The sequence below is a fragment of the Pogoniulus pusillus genome, chromosome 22 (assembly GCF_015220805.1).
Source record: "Pogoniulus pusillus isolate bPogPus1 chromosome 22, bPogPus1.pri, whole genome shotgun sequence".
NCBI classification, from domain to species: domain Eukaryota; kingdom Metazoa; phylum Chordata; class Aves; order Piciformes; family Lybiidae; genus Pogoniulus; species Pogoniulus pusillus.
The window spans coordinates 21,070,664-21,095,319 of NC_087285.1; the positions used below are offsets into that span (position 1 = coordinate 21,070,664).

General features: G+C 51.9%; 1 protein-coding gene and 1 long non-coding RNA gene across 6 annotated transcripts in view; both read left to right on the forward strand.

Annotated features, from left to right (window-relative positions):
- The window catches only part of KLHL3 (kelch like family member 3), a 60,706-nt gene extending 55,634 nt beyond the window's left edge, over nucleotides 1-5,072 (forward strand). For all 4 annotated transcript variants that reach the window (XM_064162159.1, XM_064162160.1, XM_064162161.1 and 1 more), the window contains one exon: nucleotides 146-5,072. In XM_064162159.1, the coding sequence (XP_064018229.1) occupies nucleotides 146-174 (29 nt within the window). In that variant the 3' untranslated portion in view covers nucleotides 175-5,072. The remainder of the gene's footprint in view (nucleotides 1-145) is intronic.
- Nucleotides 5,073-9,785: 4,713 nt separating this feature from the next.
- LOC135185035 (uncharacterized) overlaps nucleotides 9,786-24,656 on the forward strand; it is a 72,205-nt gene continuing 57,334 nt past the window's right edge. For both annotated transcript variants that reach the window (XR_010306336.1, XR_010306335.1), the window contains exon 1: nucleotides 9,786-9,858. This is a non-coding gene — a long non-coding RNA (uncharacterized LOC135185035). The remainder of the gene's footprint in view (nucleotides 9,859-24,656) is intronic.

A 24,656-nucleotide genomic window follows, 5' to 3' on the forward strand; every position in this document is an offset into this window, starting at 1 on the left:
TCAGTGGAAGGAACTTTGACAGAACGAGCAGACTCCTCTCTCTCTGCCAGTCTGTCGCTGGTCTGTGCTTTGCAGAGAGGTCTTAGCCAGAACACAAGCCAGGAGCTGCTCCTTTGACAGCTGTGTCTGTCTGCTCTTACAACAGGTGTGGCTGTGATCCACAAACCGTTGTGACACACGATCAAGCCAATGCAAGGAGCAGAGAAGTGAAGTGGATCCAGCTGGGTGATGTTAGGAAGATGACTGAGCTCTGACCTGACCCATCTCATTGCTGTTAACGTCTCAGCATGACAAGTGATTGTTCCAAACATCATTTGCTCTGTGGTGGATTGTGTAGCAAAGTGAAAATCCCTGTGGGGACACACTCCATGCTAGACACGAGGTGTTGCTTGTTATCTGTGGTGCAATCAACTGTTCTTCTCGAAGGCTGATGTCCTGAGATAAACACTCTGCTTGAACTGCAGGCACTCAATTTCTTGTGTGAAACAGAACTGCTACGTTTGGGCATGTGAGTCAAAAAGGAACACTTCTGGGTTTCCTCACTACTGATGCTCCATGCACATAACTGGTTGACCTATTTACTCACTGTGCCTGGAGGGTGGACTTCACTACTGGCAGTGGAAACTTCTGAATGCCAGCTGAGAAAAGCAGTCAGCAGCAATGGACTGGAGCAGGGTGCTCTGGCTTGAGTGTGACACTGTCTCAGTCATACGTTTGTATGTGCCACTGGACCACTGTATGTATCCCTGGAATGCTTGTCGTGTGGTGGAAATAAATACCATGTGAGTTTTCTACTTGCCATGGATGCTGTTTGCTGCACCTGATGGGACCTGCTGGGCAGTGCCTTCCCGGGGGCTGAAGTCTCAGCACCTGAGCCATGCAAAATGTCTCTGCCCTGCAAGACCTATGCTGCTCCCCTGGGACTTGTTGCTTCTGTGAGGCAAACGGTGCTGGAACAGAAAATAGGCCAACCCATGCACCCCCAGCTGTGCTGAAAGCCCCAGTCCTAGCTCTGCCCAGCATCTTGAGGCCATTTCATAGGAGAGCATTTAGCTGTTGTAACAAGTACCTTATGGTGCCATGAATGTAGAGACGTTAATAGGAGAATCCTCTCTCACCCAAGCAGGGTTTAATGAGCAAAGTGAAATACCTGCAGTGTTTTAATGCTTGCAGTCCATGGAGAGTAACTACTCCCTGCCACTCTAACTGCTGGTTTATCTTGCCCCTACTGGAGGTGTTCCTCTGTTAGTGTGAAGAATTGATGAGATGATTCAAAACAGACCAATCTAGCTCCAGCTGTATGGTAGCTGTCTTGCTGACATCCCAAATTCTTACAGCTTCCTGTTTAAGGTGTTTGACATCAAAATACCCTCCCTGTCCTTGTGAGCTCTGGTGTGCTTCTGCAGACACAGGTGGGCTCCCAAAGGACTCCCAGCTAAAGAGCAGGACTGAAGAGACATCTTAGCTCTGCTTTTCTGTTGTTGGTGGTTGTTTTGTCTTTTACCCTCTGGAGATCAGCTGAGGCTTTTTGTAGTAGGCAACTGGCCTGCAGGACCCTATCTGCACATGGTACTGCTGAGCTCTGGCCTGCAGGAGCTGATCTGCACATGTTGGTGCTGAGCTCTGGCCTGCAGGACCCGATCTGCACATGGTACTGCTGAGCTCTGGCCTGCAGGACCCTATCTGCACATGTCAGTGCTGAGCTGCAGCACTGCCAGCGCTGTTCTGCTGCTTGCTTTCTCCAGAGCTCCCCTAAAAGGCTTCCGTGTGGCCTCCTACAGCAGCAAAGAAAACTGCTTACCGTTTTATTTCAGAGGGCTGTAAGGCTGCATCAGCTCATGCAGCTTTCGTAGGGGAGTGAGCTGCTTCTGGGAAGAGGTAGATTTGAATGGTTTTGGTGTTGGAGCTGACATGGCCCTGGTGAGATGGATGCCTCTTTCCTGTGGAGGAAACCACAGCTACCTTTGTGCTGCCTCCCACGGAGGGGAATGGCCCTTCATGGGGAACGTGAGGTTGGATGTTCTTGCCCCTCCAAACAAAAGCAGACTGTCCAACGGAATGGCAGTGTTATTCTTGATCTCCCCTTCCATTGTGTCTCAGCTCAGAGGTTTTGAGAAAAACAAAACTACTTTTCCTATAAAACACTTTAAGCCTTTTGCTTTGGGTTCCTCAGTCCCCAGTGGAATGTGCCAAAACAGCAGTACATGACATGCTGCTTTGGAGCAGCTCTTGCTTACTGTGAGGCTGGTAGGAGTGTATCCCTGATTGCTGCTGCCTTCAGAGCTGCATCCTCACCTGCATCTTTACCAGGACACAAGCAAGCTAAAGCTTTGGGTTGGACTGGCTCAGATTCACTGCCCCCAAAGCAGACACCTTTGGTGCAGCCTGTGGGAATAGAGACAGGCAAAATGTTTTGGTCAGGGGCAGAATCTCTTGTTTAGGTTGGGATAAGTGGGCAAGGGTGGACAAGCATTTGTGCAAACGTGGCCCTCCTTGGGTCTGCTGCAGACACAGAATGTAAAGCTCAATAAATAGCTGCTGTATAGCCCAACTGCAGCTGGGTGGCTGGGGACAGCTGCCAGCTCACCTCTCACCTGCTTGCACTTGGTGGAGTGTAGCAAATGTTGTCAAGAGACAGAGTCTGTGGGCTAGAGATCAAGCCCAGTAGGTAGGGCTGGAGGTGCATGTTTTACATGTGCTGTGTTTGTGACATGGTGGTCTTAGAGGTCTCTCCCAACCAAGATGATGCCTGAAGGTTGGATAACTTTTCCCCTGATAGACATCTCTGTCTAAACCTTCCTTGCTGACAAGGACAGCACTTGTGGATGGTTTCCTGCCCTTGTATCACAGCATTTCTCCCGCTGCTGGCCTCAGCCCATGGCTCTGTATGGGGCTAGGCCCAGCAGCCCTCACCAGGGCCAAGTGGTGCTGCTGCAGGCTGCAGCCAGTTCTCCTGGGTGGCAAATGACACATTTCCTCCCCCCCCCAAATGTTGCAGTGTTATGCAAGCCAAGTGACCTCGTTTTCCAGCTATGCAATATGAACAACCCTAACCCATGAGCAGCCAGCTCTGGTCCTCCCCACCCCAACCTCTGGATGCTTTGGGCATTGGTCCACCTTTGGTGTGTGGTTCTGTGTGTGTGTGCTAACTCTTGAGCACCTGAGCCAGCTCCTTCAAAGACTGCCTTTTTCTAGGACTGCCAACGTAGCAATTAGCCCTAACAAATTCTGCTGTAAATATTTTTATAGGACAATTTCAAATGAATTGTTTTGTTCTGGGATTGCTTTTTATGGCTGTCAAGGACGCTCCTCTTCAAGTCTGGATCTGAATCTCAACACTCCAGTGCAGTTTGTTTGGGTGGGTTGTTTTTCTGCTGGCTGTGATGTGGCTGTGAATCTGTATGAAGTATCTGGAACAGGTTGCCCAGGGAGGTTGTGGATGCTCCCTCCCTGGAGGGAGGCTGGGTTGGATGTGGCCTTGAGTGACCTGTTCTAGTGGGAGGTGTCCCTGACTATGGTGGGGCGTTGGAACTGGATGAGCTTTGAGGTCCCTTCCAACCTAAACCATTCTCTGATTGTTCTTCTGTTGATTCTACCATAGAAGGATGGCATTGGCCTCAACATCATGGGACACATCAAAATCCATGACCTCAGCCAGCAGCAGGCTCTTGGGTTATCCAGTTGGTTTGTGGCAATGGAAAGCCTCTTGATTTGATTTGCTCGTGCCACGTGTTGCTCCCTGCTCAGCCTGGAGGACAAGCTGTCCCTCGGCAGCGTTGTTTCTCAGCTCCTGCATTGCTGGGTGAAGGTGGAGGATGCCATACACCCAACAGCACCCCTCCAGGCTGCCAAACCCAGTGACACTATGGCAGGAGGCTTTATAAAAGCTTCACAAACCCACCTCGGGCTCCTTCCTCACAACGGCCCTTTGTAATACGAAGCTTTCCTCAGCTCTCTTCTGTCGTTGGCTCCTTTTAGGGGGTCACCGTGTGCTTGGCCTCCTTTTGGGCTTGTGGCTGTGGGTTTCTCAGAGGTGACTCTGGTGAGGAAGCAAAGCACCCCCAGGGATGTGCACCCCCAGAAGCCAGCAGCAGCTCGTGTGGGTGCAGGCGCCGCGGAGCAGGAGAGCACATGCAGAGCCGGAATGAGCTGCCTCAAGCAATCTGTTGTATAAACAAGTTTGAATCAAGCCCATCTTTCCCATTTGTGCCTAATAGATAAATTGTGGGTGATTAAACCCAATTTCCAGTTCATTCAGTGTAGCCAAAGACATTCCCTTTTGGTCCAGCTGTGTACGGCACTGTAATTACCGTAAATATCCTTGGCAGCGCTCGCAGCCAGCACCACGAACAGCTCAATCCTGTCCTCTCCTTGGCAGCCTGTGGAGAGCAGAATCCTTTCTGCCCGGCGATGTTCACCAGGCTAAGGTGATGGCTAAATGCAGCTGCTTTTTAGCCTTTGGGCTTCGTGGCTAATCAAATGTACTTATCAAAGCAGTTGCCCCCTTGGCTTGGCAGCGTGCCCACGAATCACATCCACCTGAGCAGAACTTGCTGCTCAAAGCTGCAGTGTTTGGGGAGTGTGTCCGATGTGACAGCCTGGAAAGAACTTCTTTCACTGCCTCCTCTGCCCTTACCTTCATTTATAGCTTTATAAATTATTCTCCCCCTCTATGGTGTCAATAAATAAATAAATATTGAGAATTTTTGTTTGTGTATTTTATGTCTAGGGAAAAAAAAAACTAAACCAAACCCAAATGCTTTAAGAGCAGTGAATGATTGTGAGATAATTTAGCTGGGTGTGAAATTCTTTGTCGGTTTGGTGGCTGGCAGCAACCCTGCTGAGCTGGTTGACTCTTTAAGCTAATTTTTTCATCAAAGATTACTTCCCCCCACCCCCCTTGCATGAGTGTGAAGGACCAAGGACTTTGCAAAGTAATTCTCTTGCCAGCTGTCTTGTCCAGTGTGACAAACGACTCCAGAAACATTCTTCACTGACGTATTTATATCACAGAACAAAATCATGTTGTAATTCCCCACCCTTTAATTTGAATAAACACTGGGCTCCTGAAACTCCTCTGGGTCTGCTTTGATTTTGTTGGCTTCTGACAGTGAGGAGCAAGCTCTTTACTCCACGTGGCCTTTTACAGCAAATGCAAACCTTGGCTTTACTTTTGTGTCCCTTGGAGAAGGGTGGTGCCACTGTCTGTGCTGATGCTGAGAGGTCCAAATGCTGGAGGAGATGCTCCTCCCTGGAGGCCAGGCTGGATGAGGTCTTGAGTGACCTGTTCTAGTGGGAGGTGTCCCTGCCTATGGTGGGCGGTTGGAGCTAGAATCACAGAATCAAGCAGGTTGGAGGAGACCACCAAGCTCATCCAGCCCAACCTAGCACCCAGCCCTGGCCAACCAACCAGACCATGGCACTAAGTGCCCCAGCCAGGCTTGGCTTCAACACCTCCAGGCACAGCAACTCCAGCACCTCCCTGGGCAGCCCATTCCAAAGCCAGTCACTCTCTCTGACAACAACTTCCTCCTAACATCCAGCCTAGACCTCCCCTGCCACAACTGGAGACTGTGTCCCCTTGTTCTATTGCTGCTTGCCTGGCAGCAGAGCCCAACCCCACCTGGCTACAGCCTCCCTGCAGGCAGCTGCAGACAGCAATGAGCTCTGCCCTGAGCCTCCTCTTCTGCAGGCTGCACACCCCCAGCTCCCTCAGCCTCTCCTCACAGGGCTGTACTCCAGGCCCCTCCCCAGCTTCATTGCCCTTCTCTGGGTATGTTCTCCTTGGGTCTGTGTTGCTCCTTTTCCAAGAGAGGTTTAGGGCTGTTTGACTGCTGGGATGCAGGAGAAAGAGTGTTTCTCCTGGGGTGGGCTAGCCTCTGGGTAGGGGCACTGATGGCAGGAGATAGAACCTCTTGGTGAATGTGACTGGGAAGAGAGGAAGCATGAAAAAGGAGGTTTTAGCACCATGGGCCTGTGCTGGTGGCAGCTCAGGGAAGCAGTTTCCCTTTCTCTTGATGGGTAGTAAATGAAAGAACCCAGGATGAGGCAGACTTTCTGCATTAACTTGGTACCAGTCATCTGGAAACAGGACCAAAGGTAGAGCAGGAAAAATCCTCACTTCTGGAAACTGAAAACAGCTGATAGAAGATGAACCTAAAGCAATGTGTATGGCCAAAGAGAGATCTCTGCATCCCTTTGGCAGCTGCTGTGGGAAGTTTGCACAAGATCTCCTTTTCCCAAGCTATGATGATGTGGCTTGGAGATGAGAGGTGGATGTGTTGGCTTCAGAAGGCAAAGCTGCCTCTGCCCTGGCTGGCAGCTTGTTCTGTGGCCGTGCTGAGGGTGCTGTGTGATGGCAGAGCATAACTGCAATTAAACTAAACAGAATCAGTTGGGTACTTCTGAAAAGAGAAGCAGGAGGGACAGGAGCAAGCACAGAAACACTGCCACGAGCCACAGCAGGGTTCCCAGAGCATCCTGCAGTTGCTCAGTGACTGATGTTGCTGCTTCATGTAATGTTATTCTGCAGTGTAAACAAGCACAAAACCACTTAGCTACTTAGGGACTCCAAATATGCCAAGAAATTTGCCAAAGTGATTAATGTTAATGTTCTTGTTCAGCAAATTGAATGAGATTTAATTGGCACAGCTGCTGAAGCTCAATGCATTTGATTTGGCCTTGATTTATAAACTGCCTTATCATGAGCCTCCTCCTCCTTCTCTTTCTCCCACTGCAAACCTCCACAGCCTCTGCTGAGCAGATTGCTCAGTAAATTACAGCTCTGGAAATACTAAAGCCTCCCTCTTCGAGCAGCAGGACTTCTACAGGGGCCCTTTAAAGGAGGCACAAGGCCTGTCCCAAAGGATCTGTTCCTCTTCTCTGAAGCACAAGAGGTTTAAATGTTATTTTCCAGCATCCTTCTCACACTTCTTTGCCTCCAACTCTTCCTGCAATGTTTTCTCACCCAGTGGTGAGTTCATCCCACAGGACAAACACTGAAACGCAATTTAAATCATGTTCTTGAAGCCAGAGTTGGGTGGGGACAGAAATGTGCCCTGAGATTCTCTTTGATATTTATTAAGGATTTTAAAGCAATTTTGGCTGCTTGAGTCCCAAGCTGCCACACCTGTGCAGGCTGCATCAGAAAACCTGCCTTGTTCATCAGTCATTTTTTATTGCATTGCAATGTAGCTGCAATGTATGGATCACACTTCATATGCTGGCAGCTTCTTGCCATTTTCTCTCTCTCTCTCTCTCTTTTCTTTCCTCCTCTGGGCAGGTGCATCTCTTAGTGCCCTGCACTTTATTCCACACTGCTCAGATTTCCTGAATCTACCTAAAGGAATGCCCAAGCTCTGGTCTGCTGCCCTCAAAACTGGGAAGGCCACATGGATCTGGGACACACAGAGACAGAAAGTGTTGGTTTGCTTTACATTTTGCTCTTCCTGGTGCCCCACTCAGCATTCCTGAATTTTTCCTGCCTGGCTGAAGTTGCCCAGAGAGATGGGAGATGTCCCATCCCTGGAATCAGTGCAGGTCAGGCTGTGTGGGGCTCTGAGCAATCTGAGGCACTTAGTGCCACAGTCTGGTTGATTGGACAGGGCTGGGTGCTAGGTTGGACTGGCTGATCTTGGAGGTCTCTTCCAACCTGGTTGATTCTATGATTCTATTCTATGCTCTAATTGCAGCTGTCCCTGCTGGCTGCAGGGAGGTTGGACTGGATGCCCTTTAAAGGTCCCTTCCAACCTAAAGCATTCTACGATTGTGCCTGCTCTATGTATCACAAAATACCACCCAGCTCTGGTGTGCATGGCTTGAAGCCTCCAGCTTTGCAGGGCTCCTGTGGTTCCAAAGTCACCTTGGTGATGTGGTGGGGAGCTCAGCCAGCTGCCCTTCCAGCTGGAGCTACAGGCACCTGAGCCAGATCTGACTCTAGGTCATAATGACCAGGGAACATACAGCCCCTCCTCCTCCTCAGCTGGAATCCTTCATACCTTACTCTGGGTTTTGGTGGTGGGTTTTTTATGACAGAATTTTCTCTGATGGAGAAATCCATTATTTATAGAGCCACAGTGCTCCAGACAGCTCTAAGTTAATTCAGAGCTGGATGATATTTCTTATCTATGTGAGCGAAATAAATGGCTGATCCCTGTGCACGTTGCTAGCTCAGGACTACATGCACCCATAGCTATGAAGTGTGCAGCCACACATGCTCTAATGTGGTGCTGTGGCATCCCAGGGCACAGGCTGTGTGCCCAAGCATTGGGGAGCTTTGACCCAGCACCCAGAACGCCCCCAGGCAGCTGCACAGACCTGCAGTGATGGCAGACCTCGGGCAGGGAGTGGAAAAACTGCTGTTGACAAATAGCAGCTAATTTGTCAGCTAATGGAAAGCAGCCTGGGACACCTAATTTGTGGTTACCTAGGAAGGTGAATGTGATAAAATCATTGCAAGAGTGTGAGCCTTGCTCTAAGCTGACTTTCTGAGTTCAGGCTAGGTTTGAAGGTTTAAATGCCTCTCTAATGAGTTCCTAAGGTTTCAGGACCTATCTCTGCCACCTACCCTGACCCCTTGCTGGCTGTGACTCCCAAGTGCTTTTTCTCCCCCTTAATCCTCCATCTGACTGCATCCTGCCGCAATGCCCCTCAGTGAGCAGGCTCCTCTGAGATGGTGCTGCAGGACTTGCTTGCTTTGTCTTCTCCTCTGAGGCTCTGAAAATCCCCCTTTAGCTCAGGCCTGGCCAAGAACAAAGGCTGCCAGCTACGTCTTAGCCTCTGCTGTGCTCCATCATGGTCCAGCCTTAACCCAAAGGATGGAGCAAAGGTAAGAGGAGGCTTAGCAGGGCAGTGGCTTAGAAGAACCCAGTGTGAACGGGCTTGTGGGCTGCATGTCTTCAAGAACTGCTCTGTCTCTGAACTCAGTGCAGTTGTAGGCCACATGCACTGCTTTTCAAAGCTGTGTCATGAAGAGCCTGGTTGAGCTAACAAGAAATCAAACAGTTGTCCTTATCCTCCTGGCTGGGGCCAGTGTCCCTGTGTACCTGGGTTGTACATCCATTCACAGACTCCCCGGAGACAGGTCACGCTGTCGCTGCGAACAGCTCATGCCCCAAAGGCTGCCAAGCCCTGGAGCAGGCTGCCCAGGGAGGCGGCGAGGTGCGCACCCCGCAGGGCACACTGCTGTCCGCAGCAGCGCAGCGCCGGCCCGGCCTGCCGCGCGGTGCTGCTCCGCCGCAGGGGCAGGGCTCTGCACCCCTCCCGCCTGAGCTTCATTGCCCGCACCTGTGCCGCGCGGGGCTGCCCCGCCGCAGGGGCAGGGCTCTGCACCCCTCCCGCCTGAGCTTCATTGCCCGCACCTGTGCCGCGCGGGGCTGCCCCGCCGCAGGGGCAGGGCTCTGCACCCCTCCCGCCTGAGCTTCATTGCCCGCACCTGTGCCGCGCGGGGCTGCCCCGCCGCAGGGGCAGGGCTCTGCACCCCTCCCGCCTGAGCTTCATTGCCCGCACCTGTGCCGCGCGGGGCTGCCCCGCCGCAGGGGCAGGGCTCTGCACTCCTCCCGCCTGAGCTTCATTGCCCGCACCTGTGCCGCCCTGGGTCCCGCGGGGGCGGCAGCCCCAGGTGCGCCAGCTCCTCCCCCAGCGCTGCCCGGGGCTCTCTGCCGGGCTCTCTGCCTGCCTCCTGGCCGCGCCGTGCGCGGGAGGTCCGAGCGCCTTCCAGAACCTTCCGTGCTCCTCGCGAAAGCTCCTTGTGCTCTGCGCTGCTCGCAGCCGCTCAGCAGCGAGGTGCCGGCCCGGGGGAGGCCCTGCCCGCTGCGGCCGCAGGGCTTGCGGGGCCAGGGCGAAGCCGCGGGCGGTGAGGTAGGTGCGCGGGCGGTGGAAGCTGCGGGCACTCGGTCGTGCGTGTTGCGTGGGGGCTCGGTGCTCCGGCAGAGCCGGAGGCAGGCTGCGCCTGCCGCGGAGGGGCCCGCAGTGGGTGCTCCGCAGGCGCTGCTGGGCTTGGTCCGAGGGCTCCCTGAAGCTCTGGGTTGCTTTGCTGTGCCTTCTCCCCGCGTCCCTAGCGACCTGCGCTGGGAGCGAGCGAGGTGCTGGCGTCTCTCCCCGGAGTGCAGAGGTGGTTTTGCCGTGAGGAGAGGGCGCATTGAGGGTGGGTGCTGCTGCTCGGCTCGGCCTGTCCTTGGGGCTGGATGCTTGCTTGTGCGGCTCGTCCCAGCGCTCAGCACCCCTGCTTGCGGCAGAGCATTGCAGCCTCGGGGGCTGAGTGCAGGGCTCCTCCTTGCTGGTGCTGGGGGGCACCGAGGCCCTGGCTGGAGCCAAGGTGCTGCTGCTGAGGGGCTCTAGCTCGTTTGCAAGGTGCCGGTGCTGGTTCTAGCTCCCGCCAGGAGCCATGCATTGATGCTGTTGTGGCCTGCTTGCTGATGCAGGGTTTCTGAACAGTGCATGGGCCTGAGTGATACATCAGGCACTGCCTCCCTTCTGACTCATTTCCCGGCTGCTAGTTATTACTGCTTCTTTCTTTCTTCCTTTTTCTTGCTTCAGCGCTTTCCCCTTGTCCCCTGTGTGCCCACAGTGTCAGTGACAACCAGCCCTGAGAGAGCTTGTCACAGCTCCTCAGTGGGCTCAGAGGTGATGTCCTTGTTCCTCACCTGGCTGAGGTTATGCATGGCAGGCTGCAAGGTGGAGCACAGCAAGAACAAAGATCCTGTCTTCCCAGGAGGGTAGATACAGATTTGTCAGGTTGCTGTAGGTGCTGGGGGGAGAGGGAAGATAATTCCCAGCTGGCTTTTGAGAAATGTTTCTTACCTGAAGACAAACTTCAGTATTTTTTGCTGGGCTGAAGGTGACATTGAGGTTTCGAAGTTACAACAGGGTGTAGGTGTAGCAAACTTGCACAGAAAACAAGCCTGAAGCCCACATCCATGAGACGACCTCAATTTGGGTGAGGGAAACTGTAGAGGCTTTTTAGTGCTGCATGCAAGAGAAAGGCAATTCAGTTAGCTCCTGGATCAAAGCAGAAGGCACAAGGCAAGAATCTGATGCTAACCAAAGAAAAAATACTTCCCCCTCTCACAAAGCACCTCAGAGTCAGAACAGTACTGAAGTTCCCTTCCTTCCTCCCTCCCTCCCACAAAGCACCTCAGAGTCAGAACAGTACTGAAGTTCCCTTCCTTCCTTCCTTCCTCCCTCCCACAAAGCACCTCAGAGTCAGAACAGTACTGAAGTTCCCACATTTTCCCCTGGTCACTTACCAGTGTGCATCCATAGTTCTCAGGAGAAGTGCTGGGAGCCAAACTCATGCCAGGAGTAAAGGTTTGCAAAATATATGCCCCAGTCATAAGGGATGTTGAAGTCCTCTGGGGGGAAAAAAAGTAGCCTAGAGTGAGTGCTGGTAAGTGGGAAGTGGGGATTCTTCTGAGGAGAGGGGCTTGGGGGTGCTGCTGGATGGGAAGTTCAGCAGGAGCCAGCAGTGTGCACTTGCAGCCCAGAAAGCCAAGCAGAGCCTGGGCTGCAGCAGCAGAAGTGTGGCCAGCAGGGCCAGGAGGGGATTCTCCTCCTCTACTGCACTCTGCTGAGACCCCACCTGGAGTCCTGCATCCAGTTCTGGGGCCTCTGGGACAAGAGGGCTATGGAGATGCTGGAGAGTGTCCAGAGCAGGGCCAGGAGGATGCTCAGAGGGCAGCAGCAGCTCTGCTGTGAGCACAGACTGAAAGAGTTGGGGCTGTGCAGGCTGGAGCAGAGGAGGCTCCCAGGGGACCTTCTTGTGGCCTTCCAGGATCTGAAGTGGACTACAAAAAAGCTGGGGAGGGACTTTTGAGGCTGTGAGGGAGTGACAGGACTGGGGGGAATGGAGCAAAGCTGGAGGTGGGGAGAGTCAGGCTTGAGGTGAGGAGGAAGTTGTTGAGCATGAGAGTGGTGAGAGGCTGGAATGGGTTGCCCAGGGAGGTGGTTGAGGCCCCATCCTTGGAGGTGTTTAAGGCCAGGCTGGCTGAGGCTGTGGGCAGCCTGCTCTAGGGTAGGGTGTCCCTGGGCATGGCAGGGGGTTGGAACTGGCTGCTCCTTGTGGTCCCTTCCAACCCTGACTGATTCTGTGATTCTCAGTGAGCTCTTGACACACTTCCATTCCTCTTCCCAAGTTTCAGACTTGAACCAAGGAGGGGAGTGGGGGTTGGGAAGTGAATTAAACAAAATCCAAAGCAGAAATGAAAAGCAGATGTGCTCATTTGACAGAGTCCTTTTCAATTAGGGGAGTAATTGATTCATAAACCATCAGTTATTGCAGGGAAGTGGAAATGGAGAGTCCCAACAGTGTATAGTACAGCAGAAAATGGTATCAGCTTCCTCCTGGCTCGGGAGCAGGCAGAGAGGATTCCCTTCTGCCGTAGTTGGTGCCTGGCTGGTGGCAGTTTGGCTTTTGCCAGGTGTGCAGCTGGACACCTCGGGTGTACCTGATGCTCTGACAGGCAGCATCCCTGTTGAGTTTCTCTGTGCTGTTCTTGCAGCATGGTCTTTTCCCCTTCTTCCTTGCCTAGGTAGTTCTGCAGGTGCAGCAGCTGGGGTCAAGGGCAGGGAAGTGTCTGTGTGGGAGCAGCCATCCCCAGCCTGTGGGAGCAGTCACTTCAGCAAACCCTCTCTGTAGCAGCGCCAGTGGGTGGAAAACGCGGCAGGGACCCCTATTGGTTTGGGCACTGGGATGTGCCATATGGAGCTCTGGACTCTGGGGGTCAGCACAGCCAAATAAATGAGCAAAGTGTGGCTAGAGAGAGCCTTTGCAGTGCAGGCTGATTTCCTGGAAATAGGATTTGAGGGGGGAAAAGAAGAGAAGAAATCATTTCCTTCCCAAGCAGCAGCAGCAGCACAACTTCATAACACAGGCACCTGTGCTGCCTTTCGCATATAGACTGCATCAAAAGCAGTGTGGCTCGAGTCCTGCCTGCTCCATCTGCCAGCTTCACTCTGTCTGAGCTCCTCAGTTGGTGATAGACAGGAAAAGTAACTTGCAGACCAGAAAGTGGAGTTCCTGAGGGGTTGTTTTCCAAGTCATGCAGTTTGTCACCTTTCTTTTTTCCTAGTGTGAGGTGCCTGGAGGGGCAGGGAGCTGAGCCCCAGCTGATGGGAGAGCATTTAAACTGATCTTAGGGCACAAACCTGTGCACTGTGGCATAGGAACCTCAATGAAGCTAACAGTGACACTTTAAGAGGTTTTAACCCCACTTTACAGTTTTGATTCTTTGCTAATTGTTGCCTCATCTCCCCCAAAATCCACCCAAGCAGAAGTCATCCCTCACTGATTGAAAGTGAAAGAGGGAGGCTGAGGCTGCCTCCCTATCTGGGACATGCCAGGGATGCCTGGGAGAAATTTGTTCTTGGCAGGTGTGGGCAGGATGTCTTGCAATGTGCATAGCCAGCTGACAATTGCACAGTGGCATTTAGAGCCTGTTCCTGGTAAACTGGAGGCAGTGGAGTTTGCAGGCAGTTCAGGATGCACTGAGGCAGTGAGCAGTGGCAGCAGCAAGCAAGCATGAATACAGTGGCAGAGCACCTTGTGTTACCTGCTCATTTCTTTACAGCCCAAGACTAATGGGCCTTTGGACACAGATTGGACAATCAGAATGGCACTTTGCCAGACTTGACCATTTAGGTGAAGCCAGGGCTTTTAATTTCATTCCTCCAGCACAGAAGGAGGGGGAGCAGGGGGAGATGTCTGGGCAAGCCAGAGTCCTTAGACTCAGTGGCTCCAGGTTCTTTGTCCTCTTGCGGTTGCTTCTCCCCATAGCCGAAGGAGGGAGAGCAGAAAAACATGTCTGGGCAAGGCAGGACATGGATAAGCCTCTTTTGGCCTATCCAGGCCTACCATGACAACCAGAAAAGCTTCTGTTGGTTGATGGAGGTGAGATTGAGGCTTACACAAAAGCTTGACACTGTGGTGTGGGTTAGTTAGCTGCTCGTACAGGGTAGGTGTGCTGAGACATGCACACACCAGCAACTCCTCATCTGGCTGCTCAGCAGGGGGGGTTGCTGCTGCAGTCCACAGCTTCCTGCACTTAACTCCTTTTGTAATTGCCTTTTAGACAAATAGGGGAAGGACTCCTCTAATTCTGCTCTCTACAGAAAGCATCTTTCTTCTGCCTGTTGCTTTTGATGAGAGCCTGCCTGGGTTTGATCCCAAGCAAATGTAGAAGCAACAGGGGAAACAAGAATCAGGTGCTAGATGAGTTTTACTCTTGCATAGTTTTAGAACTGATTGAACCCTTTCAATTAAATATTTTGCCTTGACATTTTTAATCTTAAGAAGCTACAACTGATCTCCCAAATCTCATGATTTATGGATGGGATTATTAGTAAAACCTGGTCTAGTTGTGGCTTCTTGAGGGAATAGTAATTCCCTCTTCCCCCATCTTTTAATTTCCCCTCTTCAAAAAGAGCCTTTTGAAGCCCATTTTAATTTGTGGCAGGCAAGCAGCTCTGCATAGGTAAGGCAGGGTGGGGGAAAAAAAAAGCCTTGCAGCTGGCTCTGTTATCTGATCACCTTAAAATATCCTCTAAACTGTTGAGGGCATTTCAGTTTCAGGATTCTGACAGATTAACAGATAACAATTTGTCTCATAACCTTTGGTAAATCCAGCTTTAATTAACTGACATTTTAATGGTCCCTAAGCAGTGGCTGGCTTCACTGTAACTTAATTGAATGTAATTTGTTGGGCATGATTCTGCACAGATGAAGTCAGCAGCCAGGCTCACGCTCTCATCCCTGCTGTAGGGGTGCCAGTTCACCGCCAGTCAGCCGCAAGCTGGTCCAGAGGCCTTGTAAAAGGAGTGTAAAGATAGCAGGAGGCTGCACAGGCTCTCCAGCTGACTGTAAACTTGCAAATGGCTGAGAAGCTTGGGTGGCTTTTAGTTCTTTAGTCCTGATTTAAAGATGTTATTTATTTAAGCCATTGCAAGTTGCCTGCAGGAGTCGTGGCTGGCATAGGATGGTGCTTGGAGGGGCACCTTGCTGTGGAGCTGAGGACCTGTGTGCATGTCAGCACAGCTCTCTCCTCTCTAACTCTGTTAATATCCTTCCCAGGCAGCTGTGAGGAAGCTCCAAAAGACATCAAGGAAGTACAGTTTGTAACCCTGCAAATGTCTGAGGTTCCCTTTCTGAAGGGATGTGGAGCACCTGGCCTCTGAGGAGGGGCTGAGGGAGCTGGGGGTGTCCAGCCTAGAGAAGAGGAGGCTGAAGGGAGACTTCATTGCTCTCCACAGCTCCTTGAGAGGAGGCTGGAGAGAGGATGGGACAGACTCTGCCCCTTGGTGGTGAGTGGCAGGAGGAAATGCTTCCAAGCTGCAGCAGGGGAAGTTCAGGCTGGATGCTAGGAAATAGTTCTTCACAGACAAGGTTCTCAGCCATCGGAATGGTCTGCCCGGGGCAGTGCTGGAGTCGCCACCCCTGGGGGCGTTCCAGCAGTGTGTGGACCTGGCACTTAGGGATGTGGCTTAGTGTTGACCCTGCAGTGCTGGGTGGAGGGTTGGACTGGCTGAGCTTGGAGGTCTCTTCCAGCTGGGTGGCGATTCATGGAGAGCACCGTGAGGCTGCTGAAGCAGCTGTGAATTGCTGAGCCCTTGCTGTGCCGGGGGGGCTGCCTTCTGCAAGACATGGCTGCTATTCCAACAACCTCTCTGCCCTGGAGCAAGTATTGCAAACTCCAATCCATGCCTAGAATTCTCCTTTTCGTTCAGTATATTCCCAGTTCTGCTTTTCAGCCTCTGTATGGCCTGGAAACCAGGCCAGGGGAATATTTCACCTTCCCTTCTAATGCAGCTCATGTTTGAGCTGTTGAATGAAGCTGTCGATAGCTTAAACGCAGACAGGAGATGCGCAGGGCATAAGCTGTGCAAATGTTAGCACTGCAGTTCAAAGGCCTCTCTTCAGCTGACCTCCATCTATTTGCATGTGTATTACTTAATTCCTTCCTTTTGCCTAGCACACTCAGGGTGCCAGGGGAGTGCTTCTCTGCCGTGCGTGCTGGCAGGTCAGGCAGTCACTTCTCACCTCCCAGCGGTGTTCATCAGTTTCTCTGTGCTGCCAAAGAGGCTGAGTAAGAAGCTGAAATACTGTGTTTGTGACACACAGCTGCGTTGAGGACCACTCCAGCTGTCCTGGTCACTCTGCCCCCAGCTGGAAGCTCTGCTTTTGTAAACGGAGTGTCTGTTCCTCTTACTGATCAAGGAGTACAGAGATGTTCTGGGATGCTGTGAACTGGGCTGATAATGTCTCATGTTCCTGCAGTACCTTCTTTGTTCCTCACCATGTGGGTGGTGAGCTTTAGTTTGGGGAAGAGGAGGCTGAGGGCAGACCTCATTGCTGCCTACAGCTACCTGAAGGGAAGTTGTGCAGAGGCTGCTGCTGAGCTCTGCTCACAGGCAAATGGAGACAGAACAAGGGGGAATGGCCTCAAGCTGAGGCTGGGCAGGTTTAGATTGGACACGAGGAAAAAGCTGTTCACAGAGAGTGGTCAGGGACTGGAATGAGCTGCCCAGGGAGGTGCTGGAGTCACCCAGGCTGGATGTGTTTCAGGGTAGTTTGGATGTGGTGCTTGGGGCTATGGTTGAAGGTGAATCTTGTAGAGCAGGGTTCTGGGCTGGGCTTGGTACTCCTGAGGGGCTCTGCCAGCCTGCCTGTGTCTGTGGTTCTATGATTCTGTGAAACACTGGTGCAGGTTGCCCAAGTTGGTGGTGGCAGCCACATCCCTGGGAGTTTTTAAGGGCAGGCTGGATGAGGCTCTGAATGATGTGGTCTGGAGTGAAGTGTCCCTGCCTGTGGCATGGGGGCTGGAACTGGATAAGCTTTGAGGTCCATTCCAACCCTGACATTGGGTGGGTCTGTGGTAGTGCTGTATGAAAGTGTTTACAAGCTGATAGAGGAGCAGGCTTGGACGATTGACTTTCACAGATGCACCCCTTACAGGTCCTGAAGGGCAGGTTTAGCTTCTGCAAGGGGTTTACCCTTGTAAGAGGAGGGTGGAGGAATCTTGCCCAAGTGCAGGCAAATGCCACTCAAAGTTTCCAGGAGCCCTTGGGATAGCTCATTTTACTTCTAGCCAGCAGCGTTTTAATGAGCCTGCCGTGGGAGGCTTGGGAGGGCCATGCCAGCCTTGCTGTGTCTGAGCCTGCCACCTTACTGACTTAAGCCTGTGGACTTGGCCTGTGTCCTTAGAGATGCCTTCTCTTGAGTTCCTAGTCCTGCTGGCTGCTTTCCCACATTTGTGTCCCAGTTGTGTGACCACCTGGCCTCTTTCCAAAGGGGTTTGTTAGAAGCAGCAGCGATGGAGCTGGCTACAGAGGAGCTGTGCACAGCCTGGCAGCATAAGGCACTGCCAAGATCCACTAGGGAATGAAAAAGACTAATTTCCTTGCAATGCCCTGGCTGATAGGAGGCTTAGCTGACCTAGCTGCTGGCAGGAAGCAGTTCAGCAAGGAAACCCTGACCCCGGGGGCCCAGAGTCCTCTCTGCTGGCAGACCCCAGCTTCTCCAGCCGCGCTGGCAGGAGGGAGATGCTCACCACCATGCCCTGCCAAAACCTCTTCAGGGTCCCCCTCGAGGCCACTCGTTGTGCTCAACATGCACTGACACCACAATTAAATAATGAAGTGCTAATATTTTTAACTGTAGCTATTACCTCAATGCTTCAAGGGCTTAAAGGCAAAATTAACTCCTGCATCCTCTCGGTGTGTAATGTTGCCTCTGCAAACTCGTCAGCAGAGGATGGGAAACCTTGCCAGTGTGCTGGGTATTGCTACATGTTGCCTTTAACCATGCAGTGTTTTAGAACAGGGAGGATTAAATTAATGAATCTGATGATAATGAAGGTATAAACTGAAGGAGCTGAGCGTTATGCCTAGAGGCTAATCACCAAGTGATTCAAGTGAGGCTGCAATTACAAGATTAAGATTTGTGTGATAACATTGTTTACCTCTGCATTAACCAAAAGCCAATACTCAATAAAGCAACAGCAAATTAATTTACAGGAAAAGAAAGCTACCAAGAGGTTCCCCCTGCACCTTCTCTGTCACAAAGCAGGTAGGTGTAGTTAATGCTGTTTGGAAGAGCCTGGTGTTTGTTCCCTGAAAAACAGAAGACGATGTGCTGGAGCCCCTGGGGAAGGTGGGGATGTCACCAAGGCAGGGCAGTGCTTGGTCCCTGCAGGTTGTGTTAGCCCTTGTCAGGCTACAGAGGTGGTTGTGGTCCAGAGCCTCACAAGGAGCCCCTGGGCTCTCTGTAGCTACCTGTGAAGCCAGGAAGGTCTCTAGTGATGGTGACTCGAGTCTGGTGCTCTGGAGCAGTGCAAATCCTGTCCCTTTTTCTGTTTTCCCTGCCTGTGCCTGGGAGGTTCTCTGGGAAGCAGGAGTGGAGATGAATGCTGTGGTTATCATTCAGCCAGCATGGCCACTTGCATGCCTGAGGAGGTTTTTGTTCCTGCTGTTACTCAGCTTGTGCTGGTTGATAGGCAAATGATTTGCCTGGCCTGGGGCAGTGCAGTACACCTCATAGAGGTGAAAGGTCAATCCAGAGGCTTTTTGAAGGCTGGAGGAGATCTTTCAGATGGTTGCATCTCACCTTCTCAAGCTCTCTGGCAACGTTCCTGCTAGGATGGCAAAGTTAAAGAAGCAAACCCCTGGCTCCTGCTCCTTCCCTCTCTGCCAGCACTGCTCTGAGGTGTGCTCAGAGACATTACTCTCTCCAGCTCCACAAGTCAAAGTGCTCAGAGTGCCTTTGCTGCTTGGAGAGGGTCCAGGGCAGCCTGGGGACCCCGACCATGCATCTCTGGGTGCCCTCCTGCTCATGAGGCATCAAAGCCCAGCTTGCTGAGATGATGCTCAGGGCCAATGCTCCTGACTGGGATAGAAGAGGGCAGGGTGGGCAGGCAGGATGCAGGTTTGGTACCTGAGCTGTGAGGGAGAAACCTGCATGCAGCTTCAATTTCTGAAACCTTCCACTTCAGCTCATTTCACAGTCCTGGAATAACCATTTTGAGTCCAATAGAAATCCAGTTCTGAAGGCTGGGAGGGTGGGAAGGGACATGGCTTTGGGATGTGATGCTGACTTAGCAAGGACTGTTTTAGCTATGAACATAGGCTGGGGGATGAGGTGATACAAAGGAACCCTGTAGGAAAGGACTTGAGGTGCTGAGGGACAAGAAGCTGGATGTGAGCAGGCAGTGTGAGCTTGCAGCACAGAAGGGCAATGGCAGCCTGGGCTGCATCCAAAGATGTGTGCCCAGCAAATCCAGAGAGATGACTGCTACTCTGCTCTGCTCTGGTGAGACCTCAGCTGGAGCACTGCATTCAGGTATGGAGCCCTCAACACAGGAAGGACATGGACCTGATGGAGCAGGTCCAGAGAAGGGCCACAAAAAAGATCAGGGAATTGGAGCAGCTCTGCATGAGGACAGGCTGAGGGAACTGGAGGTGTTCAGCCTGGAGAGGAGAAGGCTTCAGGGAGAGCTAAAAGCAACCTGCCAGTACCTGAAGAGGGCTACAAGAAGGCTGCAGAGAGACTGTTCACAAAGGCCTGCAGGGACAGGACGAGGGCAATGGTTTGAAACTAGAGCAGAGCAGGTTTAGCTTGGATGTTAGGAACAAGTTTTGCACCATGAGGGGAGTGGAACACTGGAACAGGTTGGCCAGGGGCATAGTTGAGGCTGCATCCCTGGACATAGTCAGGATGAGGCTCGACAGGGCTGTAGGCAACCTGATCTTGGTGAGGATTCCCTGCTGAGTGCAGAGAGGGTTGGACTGGCTGAGCTTTGGAGGTCCCTTCCAATGCAGACCATTCTATGATGAAGGGAGCCTGAGAGCATGAGGAGCTTGAAGGTTGCTTTTGCACCACGAGATGGCATCAACTCTGCAGGCACAGCCTGGGTGAGCTTGCAGAAGCATCTCAGAGAGGGGACCGAAAATCAAAGCATTTAAAAATGAATAGCAGGCTGGTAGGGAGCAAGCATTTGTCACACAAGTGTCTTCTCCAAAATTGTATTATCTAAGAGCTTATTTTGGCTGCAGAAAACGAAATTACTGCTCATCAGATTAAGCAGTGCAGCAGCAGCTGCTGCTTCTACTGGCAGGAACAGAATCCTGCTTGCAAATGCTTCTCTGCTGCTTGGGCATAGCAGAGCTAAGTGGGTTTATGATCCCTCGTAGGCCTCCTAAAGCCTAGCAGTTGCTCAAGCTAACAACAATATTTACCCTTGTCTAATACCCATCTAATGTGTTCTAAAGGTCTCTACTGCAGTTTGCTTTGTGGCAGCCCTCACTGAGATGCTCCACATACATTTGTTTGCCGTTCCCTTTGCAGGGCTCCCTTTTGACTCCGTGTGGCCTCCTAAATCATCACAGAAACATTCAGGTTGGCAAAGCCCCTTCAGGATCACCAAGCCCAACCTATAACCTTACTGTACAAGATTCACCTTAAACCATGTCCCCTAAGCACTACTACAAAGTTTGCTTAAAGGAAAAATCTGCCTAAATGACTCCTTTTAAGCCTGGCTGGGGCACTTAGTGCCATGGTCTGGTTGGTTGGGCAGGGCTGGGTGCTAGGTTGGACTGGATGAGCTCAGAGGTCTCTTCCAACCTGCTTGATTCTGTGGCTTCATGAGCCCTCTGTGGACAGCCAGCAGCTGGTCGAGAGCTTTATGTTAGTTCAGATAATTTTGTAGCTGCTGTTACAAATCCAGTGGGAAGCTGCTACTGACCTTAGCATATCTTGGCACATCTTGGTCTTTTCAGACATGTCACAGCTGTGACATGCCTGCAGACTGGGTGAGGCACTCAGTGCCATGGTCTAGTTGACTGGATAGGGCTGGGTGCTAGGTTGGACTGGATGAGCTTGGAGGTCTCTTCCAACCTGGTTGATTCTGTGTGGGGGCTTTTGCTTTGATCTCTTTGTTTATGGTTGTTGTTTTTTTTTTTCCAACTGTACTAGTGGTTGTAGCAAAGGCAGAGTGCAAAGGCTCCTGCTCTTGACCCGCTGTGCAGCTGTGTGTGCCCTGGTTATGAAGCACCTGCCAGAGAATGGCTTTCAAAATGCACCACTCGTTGTCTGACAGTACAGGGCATGTAGAGACAGGGAATGGTTGCACTTGATGGTCTCAGAAAAGGCCTTGATGATTCTGTGCATTGCCACCTGCCAGTCCCTGAGCCATTAAACACACACTGAGATCACAAAACCCCTGTGCTGGGACTGGGGGTCCCAGTTTGGCTCTTCCCTCTGTGAGTATTCAGCTTTTTGGTGTTTTTGAGTTCACTTGTACAGCTGTAGTCTCATCCATAACATATCCATCACCTCTTGTTCCCGGCGATGCCCAGTGCCAGGACAAGGGGCAGTGGGTGCAAGTTGAGGCACAGGAGGTTCCATGTGAACCTGAAGAAGAATTTTTTCCTGTGAGGATGACAGAGCCCTGGAACAGGCTGCACCCCCCCAGCTCCCTCAGCCTCTCCTCACAGGGCTGTGCTCCAGGCCCCTCCCCAGCCTTGCTGCCCTTCTCTGGACACCTTCCAGTACCTCAACATCTCTCTTGAATTGAGTAGCCCAGAACTGGATACAGCACTCAAGGTGTGTCCTGAGCAGTGCTGAGCACAGGGGCAGAAGAGCCTCCCTTGTCCTGCTGGCCACACTGCTCCTGAGCCAGCCCAGGATGCCATTGGCTCTGCTGCCCACCTGGGCACTGCTGCCTCATCTTCAGCTCCTCTCTCCCAGCACCCCCAGCTCCCTCTCTGCCTGGCTGCTCTCAGCCATTCTGTCCCCAGCCTGTAGTGCTGCTATGTGTAATCAAGATAAGCTGTGGTCATCTTTCAAAGCCTCCCCAGCCTGGAGTTTGGCATTACACAGCTTTGTGTGGAAACACCACAGCCAGAGGTGATTTTTAACCCTTCTCTGGCCCCCTGTTCTCTGGAGGCAGTCTGGCTCTGGTAGGGCTGCTGTGATGTTTTTCCTCTCTTGCTGGATGGGGAAATAAAGGTTCTTCATCTAACAGGGGGATGTTTCCTCACTACTCAGCAAGGGGCTTGGTCACCTCTAAATGACTGGAGCTGGCTTTGAAGCTAGAGCTAGGCACATGTTTGTGATTGTGTTATGTTGTAATGGGATTGTTGGCAGTAGCTGGGGTTGGGAATCCTCCCTATATTAAATTAAATGGAGGCTCATCAGCTTCAGCTGAAGGATGAAGCACTCTGAGTTTAATACCTTTCCTCTCCTCCTTTCTCAGCTCCCAGTCCCACGCAGGAGGCGAATCTCTGAGGCCCTTGGCCAGCAGCCCTGCTCCAGGCTCAGCAAAGTTTTCTGTGTTTGTGAGAACAAAAGCTGCAGTGAGCCTGGAGCAGTCCCCTCAGACTGGCAGCATGCACAGAGCAGGCAACAGATGCTGATTTTTTTTGTAAACCCAAAACCTAATTATGCTTGGAGCAGTCCCACAGGTCTGGGAATAAAAACCCAAACCAAAACTACCTCCAACCTGATTTAGGGATTGCAGTCATGGCTGCTGGGATGCAAAGTGGCGAGGCATGGGGGCGTTTGGGTGGTGCTCCCTCTCCTCAGCCTCAAGGAGGCAAGCAGGAGTGATACCCGAGGGGGGGATGCTGGTGTGTTTGGTGCCCTCCCACCACAGGGCTTCACATCACCAGTGGGAAGCCGAATCCTTACTGGTCATGAAGTGGGGAACCTGGCACTCAGCAGGTGTGCAGGTGTGGTGCCAGCAACTCTGTCTACTTAGTGTTTAGGGCTGAGGAGGCTGCTTCTGAAGTGCCCTTAAGGATATTAATCTGATCTATTACAATGTCAAAATCCAGTGTGAATCTGCACAGCTTATTGTTTTAGCTGGTTTTTACTGCCTGTGCCTTCTCTGCATTTCTACTGAATAGGGACTTTGTTCTTACCAGACTGCACTCCCTGTCCTGCAAGCTGGAGAGTCTTGACCCTTTTCTAACCCAGGATTCCACAGACTCTCATGTGAAAACTCCCTTTCAAGGAAACATAGATTATAACATGAGTGACAGTCCTTACCCATCAGGATGCAATCTGTGTGTGCCTGAAGCATAGGTGTTCAAGAGAAGACTGGATGAGGCACTTAGTGCCATGGTCTGGTTGACTGGATAGGGCTGGGGGATAGGTTGGACTGGATGAGCCTGGAGGTCTCTTCCAACCTGTTTGATTTCTATGATTCTATGAAGCGGGACAGGGACCACATAGAGGAGAGGCAAAGCATTTCCCTGTGCCTTAGCAGGGCTTGCTAGCTCCAGTGAGCTTCCAGTTCAACTGGACTAGCAGCTCATGGCAGCTTTTGGACAGCTTCTGTGTCTCTGCAGGTCTCATTTTAGGTGCAAAAGAAGACTAAGAAATTTAGTTTTGCAAAGGCTACAAGATGTATATTCTGTGTGCTCTGCTTGGGGATGAAGAGAGAGGTTACAGCCTGCAGGGAAGCCCACTCGAGCTGTGCCTGCAAAACACAGCAGCCATAAGCAGAAAGTAAAATAGTCCCTGCTGGGTGGAGATGAGGTGAAGGAGTGTAGGAATGGGGCTCCCTGGGAAAGCTGGGAGGTGGAGTGCTGGGGCACTCTGCAAGCCACTGTGCTATGGTGAGCATCTCCTCCAGCACTGAAGGCTTGACAACAGCTTTTGACAAGAGGTCTTTTGGCAGAAGCATTTCCTTCCCCTTTGGAGGGGTTCAGGCCCTTGGGAGCTGGGTTGCGCCAGAAGATGTAACTGAGGTGGGGACTGGGATTTCAGAGGGCAGCAGGGTTTGTAGAGAGGTGAACTCTGACTGAAGTGAACTCCATGCTGGCTGTGAATCCTCAGGTGCTTGTGTGGCTGTGGCAGTGCTGTGAGCTGGCAGCAGGTCCCCTGATTGTCTCCTCATGCCTCGCTTTGCCTCGCAGAGGCCACTCTGAATGCTCAGAGCAGACTCCTTTCAAATGAACCCAAGTGGTGCAGGTAGCTGCAATCTGCACCTTAGGCTTGGAGCATGCAGACAAGGGCTGGTGTGAGGCAAGCATCTGTAGCATCTGTTGTGTCTGCTGCCTCCCCAGCACCAGCTGTCCCACGCTGTGCGTCCCACTGTAGCTACAGCCTTGGCACAGTGGCAGGAGGGCTAATGCTGAGACAGCAGTTGGGCAAAGCAGGATCAGTCTGGTTAGTACCCTGACACCACTTGTTAAAGCTGAGTCCCTCCCAGCAAATCCTTGAGATTTTTCAGCAGCTATAAGCTTTTCAGAGCAAATCAGATTGGTTTTGCACCCATCTGGTTGACTGGTTATAAACAGGCATGGCTCAAGTTGGCTCTGTGCATTTTGTTGGTATGGAAAGGAAAACCTGCAATGTGTGGGGGATAATTTGCCTGGATCTTGCCTGTGATCATTTCTGCCTCTCCTAGAGGAACACAAATAAGCAAGGAAATTGGTCTGCATGTGAAATACCAAAGACAAAAGACTCGAGCACGGCAAAGCAGCAGTTTGGTGTGTTGTAACATCAAAGCAGGGTGACTGTGATTGCTGCTCTGAGTCCAGCATGCTGGTGCAAGGCAGAGCTTGTGGGATATTGTTAGTGAGCTGTCTGGCTTTTAGGGGTGCCAGGCACCTGCTGGGCTTGTCAGGGTGATGTGCCTGACTTCTGGCATCTGGACTCAAAA